The sequence below is a fragment of the Diachasmimorpha longicaudata genome, chromosome 7 (assembly GCF_034640455.1).
Source record: "Diachasmimorpha longicaudata isolate KC_UGA_2023 chromosome 7, iyDiaLong2, whole genome shotgun sequence".
Classification (NCBI taxonomy): Eukaryota; Metazoa; Arthropoda; class Insecta; order Hymenoptera; family Braconidae; genus Diachasmimorpha; species Diachasmimorpha longicaudata.
In genome coordinates this window covers 5080435-5091812 of record NC_087231.1, presented here as the reverse complement: position 1 = coordinate 5091812, position 11378 = coordinate 5080435, and the positions used below count along the sequence as shown (strand labels likewise).

The 11378-nt window shown below is 41.8% G+C and overlaps 1 protein-coding gene across 20 annotated transcripts in view; it reads left to right on the top strand.

The window, feature by feature from the left end:
• Positions 1-404: 404 nt before the first annotated feature.
• The window catches only part of LOC135164198 (proteoglycan 4), a 35719-nt gene continuing 24745 nt past the window's right edge, over positions 405-11378 (top strand). For 4 of the 20 annotated variants that reach the window (XM_064124323.1, XM_064124319.1, XM_064124322.1 and 1 more), the window contains exon 1: positions 6846-7498. In XM_064124323.1, the coding sequence (XP_063980393.1) occupies positions 7442-7498 (57 nt within the window). In that variant the 5' untranslated portion in view covers positions 6846-7441. Of the gene's footprint in view, positions 739-6845; positions 7499-9808; positions 10118-11378 lie in introns of those variants that run through there. The other 16 variants (XM_064124328.1, XM_064124315.1, XM_064124330.1 and 13 more) reach the window with 9 other exon arrangements.

Genomic DNA, 11378 nt, shown 5'->3' with positions numbered 1-11378 from the left:
AACGGTGGGCGCACCACAGAGGTGCGGCAGGTGGCGTTCTGTTACAGGAAGGCCGCATATGTCGGTAAATAATTTTGTCCAATTAATTATATACAGACTAATTTGCATTATTTTATTTTATTTTCTTTCCTTACATTTCTGCCTTCACAGTCGGGTTAATTTATCTCGATTGTTTTCTTTTTAATTAAATTATTATTCTCAATTTCCAAGTTACGATATTTATAACTGAACAATGTACTTCCTTTCCTCCCCGAAGGTGGAAAAAATATAAAGATTTTCTCAAGCGTCTAAGAAACACCTGCTCCATCGCGCCCTCCCCCTAGTTAATGCACCCCACAATACCCCGATGATTGCCAGCGCGTGACTCATCTGCGAGGGAGCGACAGGTGAAGCACTCCCTTTCTATTCCGCGCATAGCCCCAACCAATGACCTGCGCATGTGACAACAGCTTTTCGTGGACGGCGCGTTCTCGACACTCACTGGACCCCTTTGGATCGAGTGCAAACTGTTTTCCCGGTGGCTCATTAAAATCCCTCTAAAAAAATCTCATAAATCTTCGGACAAAGAAACTCTCGCGTTTTTCCACAACTCGGACAATGCCCGCGAACAAGGGTCCAATATTTTCGTCAACAGCCAAAGAGAAACCGGTGAACGGTGGTGGTTTCGGTGCATCCGGTACTAAGAAGAGGAAACAACGTGTCACCGTTAAAAGTAAAAAACATTGCAAGCAGTACTTGGTGAGTGAACACAAACAATGAAGCTTAAAAAAGAGAGAGCATAATGAATGGAGTACGTGTTATTCCGTATGGAGCCACAAGTTGCAAATAGATCTACTTTTTCACCCCTCCCAACACGGATATATCGAACAAGGCACCCCTGGAAAACCAAAATTTACCCTCACTCAGAGTGATAACGCACTGACAAAATGAATTATGGAGAGAAACTATTGGATGTATGTGAATTCATTATAGCACTATGTTAAATTAATAATTGAACCATGAAATGAGGAAGGGTTTGTTAACCTCATCGCGGTTGCATATTCTGAAAATATCCCACGCGCCTCCGAGACCGATCGATCGAAGTGAGGCTGGGGCATGGTTAATTGCCTCTTGGCCTAGAACGAGTTTGTTTCAAAGTTCCTCGACCTTACATACGTCAAAATTCATTGTCACCCTCAGGATTCTCCCTATCGTTAATGCAGTTTGTGTGTACATGTCAGTGCCCATGTCTGTGGGCTCCATGTACTCCGGAATACATAGAAACATAGCTGGTCTAAATTGTTTACTTGTGTATGTAACAATCACTGATTGGATGATTATGTAAAATTGGACTTGTGGTGCATAAATATATCATTGGAACGAATTCACTGAGTTCAAAATCCTGCACAATGGCACATTCCCAAATTCCTCATCACAAGTAGAATTGGCACTCTAATTGATTAGATCGACTGGATTCTGGTAATTTTTTTTATTCCATAGGGAATTGTCACGTATTTGTAGATTAGTGCGAGGCATTTGGCAATTAGAAAATTTATTAAAAATATTTTCGTTGGCCTTTTCGTCTTCTTGTATTTATACATTCAAGAATTCGGCCGCTCCTTCGGTCACAATAGCTGGTATTGATTGCTTGGTGGACATTGTAGTGTAAAAAATAGAGAAGAGCGCAGATGACAAAGGAGAGTGCCCATTCAGCGAAAAAACAAGACGAAAATATACCTGTAAGCACGTTTCCACTTATCGCTAGCTGGAGGACTACTTTTTATCAAAAGTAGACTTCCTAAAAATGGGCTGAGCCATAGTGGAAACGATTCATAAAATGTCCTTGAAAGTTCACATTTTTATTCTTTAGTTTGTGAATCGATTTCGTTAGAAGAAATGTTCCCTTTTTTTAAAATCAAACGACCGAAGTTATTTTCAGGGGAATCTGTTATACCGACTGTTGAAAAGACAGAGGTCTTGTGATAGAACAGACAAAAATCTTTATCGGCTGTAGGTAACAACGAAATCTAGTCCGAGTTCTGATTGTCCTCGACCGGATATCCTGACGATGTCTTGGCGCCCCCCAATCAATATATCCACTTGCAAATTTTTTTATTCATTCTTGACACGTATTACCAAGACGAGAATCGAATGGGGCAATGACCATTCCTTCCTCTCCATTTTTACTTCTCTCATTTCGCGTTTGGCAAAGTGTACAAGAATTGTTGGAGAAAAAAACTTTATCAGCAGTCACTTATTCAAAAGGACTGCAGTGGTACCTGGTCAAGATTAACAATGAAATGGGAAAAAGAGCGAAGATGAAATTCAATTAAAAGTTGGGGGAGACGGAGGCACTTGATTCTTTTAATGAGTTTTAAGAAGTCAATGAGACTTTGACGGAGGCTAGTTGAATAACGAGAATATCCTCTTCATGATTCTAATTCACCGTGAAAACTTTATTTTGAAGCCTGTAGAATGAACCTGCTCCTTCATAAAATTGAAGACTGGAAAACAATCCAAATAAACTTTTCAAGTCCAGTGAGTGTGACGATAGAAAATTGTTAGAAAAAATCGCCATCCAGCGGATGTGGAAATTACTACTGTTGTTAAATCATTCAAGAGTTGTTAAAGGATTCTGGTGTTCTCTGAATTTTTTTTTAAAGCGAGGAACCTCACGTTTTTCTCAATAAAATTTACAGTATCAGCACTGGAATTTTTTCGCAGCCATCACATTTTTTTTACCTCGTCGTCGGCTCTTCCAGTCGCATATTGGAACGGAAAAATTTGCTACGCAATTCGCGAAGTCTCGCTTCACGCACGTTGCGCATGGTAAACAGCCGCTGGCGAACATCGTGACGAAATATTATATGTCGATATGAGTGATACGGAAACGGTGCGAGTGTGAAGCTGATAGCCCGGGGCAAAGCCGAGGATTGCCAATTACGGGCTAAATAATCCCATAGCACATAAGTCTGTCGAATTACCCCGATTTTTCATGCGTTGCAGTGTATTTATTCAATTGAAACGAACTCTTAATGCTCACACAAAGAAAGTCTCGTTGTGCGATGTTTTAGATTTTTATTATCTCAATTCCACTTCTTGCACCGGTCTGTTGTCGTGTTTCACCTCAATTCAATGATACCCATAGTAATGTCTCTTTATGTTATTTCTTCTACCATCGACGATCACTTTTTTATTACTTTAATTCGAGACCCTTCGTGTCTCCCGGCCATGAGCAAGTGCCTGTTTCCATCCTAATTGACCCCGATGGTCACATTGCATAACATGATTTATTGTTCTTCTGGCGGAAATTCTTCGGGTAGGGGAGATAAAACTTCTTACTCGATAGTCTCTGTAAATGGTGAATAAAACGGGTTATCATGCGGATGGGGAAGCTACATTCATTCTCCTGTATTTTCTTCTACCTGGGGTAGATACCTAGTGAATTGATGGACCTGTATTTCACTCTCACTGGTCACCCATCTAAATTCATAAATGCGAGAATTTTTCATCTCGAAGACAGTCGCTAGTCGGTGAAAAAGTCGAAAATAATACACCGACTTTCATCAGCAACATATTTCATGCTCTCGATAATTTCTTCACTGCTGCCATAAAAATACTGCAGCCCATATACTGAACAACTAGGCAGAAATGACGTTGTTATTAAAAATTTACTAATAGTCATGTTTTACCTGCTCATGTTCCATCATCCTCATGTTTAAAGCCCCGTATGAGTCAGGGGAAACAAAAACTATAAAAACGATAAAAGCTGTTGAAAATTTTTTTCTAAAGAAGCGAGAGAGGAAGTAAGTGCAGCAAGATTGCATAGCACAATGAGCTTTTCTCCATTTTCTTTATTTTCATGACGTTGGTAGGTACACACTTCATCAAGGGACGTAGTTGCGTCTCCTCGCGGGACGCTAGACTCGGTGCGCGACTCCCTGTAGATACTCCAGCTAACATTCCCCCTCCCCCTGGCCCCTAAAACCGCTTTTTCTCATTGTTAAACATACTTTTACTGTAGAATGTTGCTGTTCAATCATTGCTCAATTTTTGTTTACTAAACGTCGCGATTAATTCGTAGGAAATTTTTATTAAATAACGAAAATCCGGGAAATCCTGAGGATCACCCTCGTAATTTTTATACCGAATGGAACGTTTAACTAATGTCTTTTAACTTTCCGTGAGGATTTTCGAATCGCCAATTTTCCGACTGAAATGAATCAGCATAAATTTGAATTTGGCAGTTGCACAAAAATTAATGGAAATCATTCTTTCTACTGGATAAACAGCGGGATCTATTTCTCTATTGGAAAGTATTTTCTCTGTTTCACGTATTTACTCAGCGCACGTAAATTATCATATACGCAATCAAAACGTCTATTGCGTATTCGGCGAGAAGATGAAGAAGCCTCAGTATCGTTGTCGTACAACGATCATGTCACTAACATATCGCATAATTGTAGGCGGAAACACAATTGAAACAGTTTGAATAGGCAGAGGGGGTCTGTTCCCCCTTAAGGGCAACTGCTTTAACATAAAGAAAAAAGGAGAATGTATGAGAAGAAAGGGAAGGGGGGAGGATTATATACACCACTGTAGCGGTGCACAAAAAGCCAGTGGAGGTGTCTTTTCAATTCGGCCGTTGGATTTTCTCGATGAAAATCTGGCGCGACACCCTTCCAGCAATTTTCCATATTATTCCCCACCTCTGATTCTCCTTGTTGCCTTCAGGCCCGACTGCACTCTCCTTTTTTCACTGAATTTTACTGCACTTTTTTCTCGTCGACATCTTGAGAAGGTATTTCATAATTGATAAAACGAGACAGTCTTTTCTTATCATTATCATTTTTTTTAATGGGGTGATTTATATCCGATTTTGTATACGTGAGAAGAATTTATGAACAAATTTAATTATTGCAATCTATTTCCATTCTCTGATTATTCAAAGTATTGATGGTTGTATGATTGTTATTCATTTCCGGTCAGGTCTAGTTTCAATGCGAGAATTGATAATTAACACAGTTGTTAACGCGATGAGGTAATTGCAGGGATTTTTGCGAAACCGTCACTCAATTTTCACGTGAAATCACAAAATTATTTCAGAGTATTCCGTAATTTTCATGTGAATGGGCTGTGAAAAATTACGATACCGCCATTTTAATTGTCTGAGTTGATTCTGTAATTGACACGCTAAATGTGAGTTCCATAATGTTAACTGAACATTTCTCCCCGTGGATTTTAAACCGCGGGGGTAGAACGAAAGCTCCGAACCCGGGCATTTACTGTTCTCACTCTCAGCTAATTCTGCACGTGGGAACGACTTCTTTATTTTATGTCCCCATCACTGTTAAAATTTTTTATCGTGTCCCGATTTGCAATGCCGCAATTTTCTAGTATTGGGCGATAAAAAAAATATTACAAAGTACAAAGTTTAAATTCCACAACGAATTGTCAGTAAAACCCGTAATTTCATTAGTTTGATTCCTACATGGTGTTCAATCCCACTGTTCTAAAAATGGTTAATCAACTGTCCCTGAAATTTAATTTTCCTTCCAACAATCTACCCCACAAATATACTATTCCCTACGGACATTTCCAGAGTAATCACCCACAGGGAGAGACAAGTTCAATAAAAAATACCCGAAAAGTTGGGTTATTCTGGGGCGAAGTATTATCCAGAGACAAAATTACCAAACGAATATGAATTTTTCCCTACACGGAGCGAAAAATTCTGTAAAAATTACGTACCACTTCCGTAATCTGTCAGTCGGAAAATTATTAGGTAAAAATTACAGAACAGTCACACACTTTTTCAGTCAAGTTCCAGGAAAAAGTCCGAAACGTCAAGTTCCAGAAAATGTAGGAAATGTTCGCTGAAAAAATGCGTTACTCTTCCGTATTTTTTACCGAATATTCTATTCACTGACAGATAACGGAAGTGGCACATAATTTTTACAAAATTTTTCTCTCCTCGTAACGTTAGAGAACAATTATTTCAAAGCCGCGGGCCTTTTACGGAGCAACCCTTAATCTATCTCCAAAATCCTGCAGAAATTCAATTTCACGTGGTAATTCTCTCTGCAGGAGTTAGACGGTAAAAAGCGACCAAGAAAAAATACTCGACACATCGAAACCGTCTTACACTTCACCCAACTTGAAATATTTACGTCTGTCAATTTCCACCGCAGTCTATTCTATCCAGGATTCCTGAACGACACTTCGCTCCAGAATTCCCAAACTCTCCTGCTAATTTTTACTGAACTTTTCCCGGCGCAACTGATCTCCAACGTATGCAGTTTCACACCCCCAGACCAGACAAACGCCGTACTACCCCCATCTCGCGAATTAATCACCCCCTCCCCCCTTTCCAATTGATGCGTCTCACAATACTATTCCCTAAAAATCAATAACAATCTTCCCCGAAATTTGTCGTCTCTGCAGGAAAATTCCCTATTAAACACCTTCAGGAAGGTCGAGTTCCCTCTCCCCCTGGAAGAATTCCGTAAAGAAAACCCCCGAACAAATGCATGCAGCCCTCCCCCGGTAAAAAAATGTTACCCAAGAAAAAGGAAACGGGAAGAAGTGTAGTCTTTATACGAGCATTACGACTCGGAGTGTAAAAGAGAGGGATGAATGCCACCCTACCTAAGTTGAACAGAGAAAGTACACCAGTATAACCCAAATGTGATGGAAAGCGGGGGGAGCAAGTCGTCGGGGGGGTGATCGGGGGTTACTAAAGCATTTGAGGGAGTGAGACAGAGGTCTATATTCACCGCGTACATTGCGGACTATCGACCGGTGATAGGGCGCTTGCGCGCAAGGGCAGTCTAGTTGTACCGTTTTCACCCTCTTGTTACCCTCTACCAAGCGACTTACCGGCGACACGTCGCGACGTTCGTAGCACCCAGTGGTTACGACGAGCAGTGCTTGCCACGTATACGGTTGAAGCACAAGGCCCCCCCCAAGTAAATCTTCATTGTTTCTCATTAACAGCGGTAAACCAAAAAAAAATTGACTAGATCGATCGAATGACTGATTAATTTTGATTAAAGGGCTGTGCGAGGGCCCCCAGAGGTGGACAGATAGTAACGACTGCCGCAGTAAGCCGGGTATTGTGAGTGACATTGAAAGAGTGGAACGTCATCGGGGTAGGAAATTTATCAAAATAATGAAGTGAATTTTCAGTTGAGTCCGAATACCATTGACGACGTGATTGAGTAGAATAAATCGAGTCCATAAATCAAAGAGTGTCCAGAAGGTGCGTTGAGTGGAAATCACTCCTTACTGTGTTTTTATCAGCCGTAAATTTGAGGAATAAATAGTGAGGGGGGGGTTGTACAGAGCTGTCAGCCAGGCAATTGGCCCTTAAGGCCCCGACGTGTGAGCACGTAACCGGCGTCCGTCGGCCCAAAGGCCGTGTTACTACTGTTCCACTGCCCCACACAATAAACTCGGACTCATGATTGGTTCATTCTGGAACCTGTGCCGTGCGTGCCCTTCAATGCCGCTTGATAAGGTGAGAATTCAATGTTTAAATTGTAATTGTTTGATTAAACGCCGTGGGAATAGCTCGATTGTGCGTATTGTTTCGCCGGAGTGAGGTCTACTGCAGTGACTCACGCGGGGCCTCTCCCGCGGTACAAATGACCTTTCGCCCTCGAGAGGAAAAATCCCGAGGAGCCGGAGAATCCCTTCAATCAACATCCGGTATTTCCGGTGATTATTTTCAGGGGAATAGGAAATTCCTTCGGCGAAATGGGTGCGGCTCAGCCATTTTTCTGTACTTCGCATTCGCTACTTCACCGAACGAAGTTTACGGAGGAGCAGATGACGAAGGGCTAGAACTTCACAGGGATTACGTCACCCCAACTTGAGAATTCACAGTTTACGTATTTTTTTTTCACTTCTTTTTCACGCCGCCAGTGGCCATCATTTAGGTCTGCAATTTGGTGGGTAGAATTTGCCGGGTCATTGCGTCATTTCAAACTTGAAACTGATACCGAGGTGGAGGTATATAGCTTTCTCCACCGCAGGAGATCCAACCAAATGGATTTCCGGAGCATGAAGATCCACTCGACATCCGTTTGATGGAATTTTATATCAAATTACGAGTGATGAGTTTTGATTGCTTTTCACCTGACGTTATCTATCCCGTCGCGGTATTTTCCACGGGGATAGGCTAACCCCGAGTGTGGAGTAATTGAGGCGAAAGGTAGTAAGTGATAAGATGTGGTTTTCGAGGTGGGGGGATGAAATATGAAGAGGGTTGGCGAGGTGGAGTGGAGAGACTGCGGTTAATTTTTGTCATGGCACGTAAATTTCGTTGGGTAAATTGGCGTGCTAGCCGGTTGCCAGGCCGGTATGTACCGCATAAGCGCATGCTCTGTCATTCCCCTTCGTCTTCGTCTACCCCTTTCCACACGAGGGTCTTACAAACACCATCGCGACGGGGATGGCAATCCGATTGCCAGCGTACAGGAACTGATAGAAGAATTCGGTTGATGTTAACGAGATTCGGTAACTGTTACCGAATGGCGCTGTTGAATTAGAGGAACCTGCCCTTTGGTAATACCCAGTGACACCAGAATTTCCCCAGAAGGTGGTGAAAAATCGACACGTTAAATTCCAGGAAAATTCCCGTACTGGCGGAGGAATTTTTCTGAATGTTCCGATAAACCCATTTTTCCATTGGTTATTGATTAAGAATTTATTCCCAGAGGATCTTCATATTTAATCTTTCCTTCTTATATTGTTATCTGTTGTTCGTTTTAGTGCTTAAAAAATTTTTTAGTCCTTTAAATATTGGAAAAACACCTCATTATTGCCAGTGGAATAAAAAGAGCCGACAGAATTCATTCGGAACATTAATGGAATTCCCTTGTCAGTGTGCCAGAGCCATCAACCTTCACACATTCTGCCGCTACTCTATCATCCATCAGGTCTCGCTCATTAGGCACCAAGGTCCCCGTTGTAATCGTACACTGCACGTTTCGAATTTAACCCGGGTATTGTACGGCATTGCCACCATTTGGTGTCTTATCAGTAAAGGCTGATGGTGGTAGAGGCTGGGGAGGAAGTGTATTTGACTCTCTCGGCAAGTCGACTATTGGATTTGGTTTACGATCAACTGACTCCAATGTGCGGGCTCCCTCCTGGCGGTGATGCATATACCCGCGACTTGCTGATTTGTATGGCTACACTGTAACCCTCCCATCCCCCCCTCGTCCAAGAAGGGAGATAGAATATTATGTCATCGTGAGGAGGGGGAGGGGTTTGAACAGATGGTTCAGCGATTTTTATTGCATATCGATTTTGTTATCTGCCGGTGGGTTCACGAGATGTGCATTGCTCTGTATCTCGGGGTTAGCGAAGGAAACAGGATGGGGGATTCATATTTTTATGATCACCCGGTCGCTGATGATTTTCGTGACATTTATATCCCTCATATACATCAAGAAATGGTGCCCTCTCGGAAATTGACCAGAAATTTCCAGTTGGGAAAATGAATCATCATTTATTGATTATTTACTGCAACTTAATTCCTACCGTAAAATATTTATCACGCATAATTTTTCGTATCGCATCAAATATTTCCTAAACATTAGAATTATTCCTGCGTTCCCTTATCTCGAAAACTGTCCAATGCTTCTCATCAGTCACAAACGAAAGCTCTCTCATGGTACAAAACACAGTAACTCCCGGAGTAAGTAGAACGTACCGAGTTGGAGAAGGTGTAATCGTTGCGCTCGGCCGCGTGGTTCAATGGCTCCTGTAGTCTCCTACCCGTTAGTATCTATGGAGGACAGACTAGACACCAGGTAGACCACGGCATGCATTGCGTCAGTAGTCGTACAGCCGTCGTTAGTACGCAGACGTGCGTTTGACAATGATAAGGAAATAAAAGATAAAATCGTACGATCGTGCAAGTGCATTGGTTGAGTTTCAAAGTCAGATGGAAAAATTTCACTGGGGCGTAATCGACTTTTAGTGGTGGTAATCACTGGTGAAACGGAAATTCAGTGCAATCTAACGATAGACTCAATAGGAGAATTAAGGGATCGAGTGAGGGGAGCCCTTGGGCTTATTGCGCTGCGAATCATTACAGCTCACTATGCGACGTCTGCAGTGCCAACAGGTTTTTCCCTAACATTTTTATATTGCCCGGAAATAGCTGCCGATGGACAGCTGAACGGATATTATTACCTTGAGTAAATTGGAAAAATGATAAAAATATATCAATGTTACGAGGGACGTGGTCAATGGATATATTTAAATTCCACGAGAATTGTCGCGTACGATTGAGTGGTTTGATGTCGATTGATCGATAGATTTTTTATGCCCGAGAAATTTCACTCCACCGGCTGGTGGATTGAAATTTGGTGGTGATTCCCTTCAAGAAATTGGAAAAATCGTTCAGGAAGTCAGGGGAAATCATCTCATTGTCGGAATCACTAAGCCATCCAATCGAAAATTGACCGGACCCTCGATTATCCCGTTAATTAAAACCCCCTTTTGATTTTTCCCGTCTAAATCGCCTGATTATGCTGATAAATCATTCGCTTCACTCTCCTTCCGCCTATCATTATCAACTTTTCCGGACAAACTTCCCAACTAATTTGGTAGGGCAGCCCTCCTTTCTCCAGTACCTTTCCAATTCTACTCGCTCCTTCTCAACTCTCGGCATCCCATCTTCCCAAATGAATCCGACGCTTAATTCACTCATCTACTCTCAGCTCGAGCCTTCACGATCAAAATACCTTGGAAAGTTTTCCCAGCTAATTCCTTTGTTTTCTCGTTCAGTTTCAATCGATGCACATCCAATTTGCTTCACTCAACCGAGTCGCTGGTTTCTTGCGACACAGTTGAAATAAACCAGGACCTTGAGACTTTATTACTCTGGGTTTTATGTACCCAGCATCAGTCAAGGGAATGTCTCAATTCCATGGGCTTTCAGGAATGAGTGTCTGGTTCTTTGGAAAAAGGAGACAATCTTATCAACACAATTATCGCAGGAGAAAATATATTATTCCTGGCAGCAGCTGAATTAATTAACTTTCAAAGTCTCCTGTGAACGCTAGCTCTCTGAAGAGCAAGTTACAAGTCCCTTTTTAAAAGAAAGGAGACCGGTTTGTTGATGAAAAAAATTATAAAAATGCTATCACGTTCTGTTACATTTCCAGAGAAAAAAACATTGCGGAAATGATCAAACGACTAATTACTCACGACGTGGCCTTAATTTTGAAATTTCTCTCACCATATGGGAACGTAAAGAACTCCAATCATTTGGGAAACTTATTGGCCCATTTATAAACAAAAAAATGTAGGAAAAACTAATTTTCCCGAATCGTTGTTTGTGCCAACCCCCAGGTGTTCGAGCTGACAATGGGAATTGTACA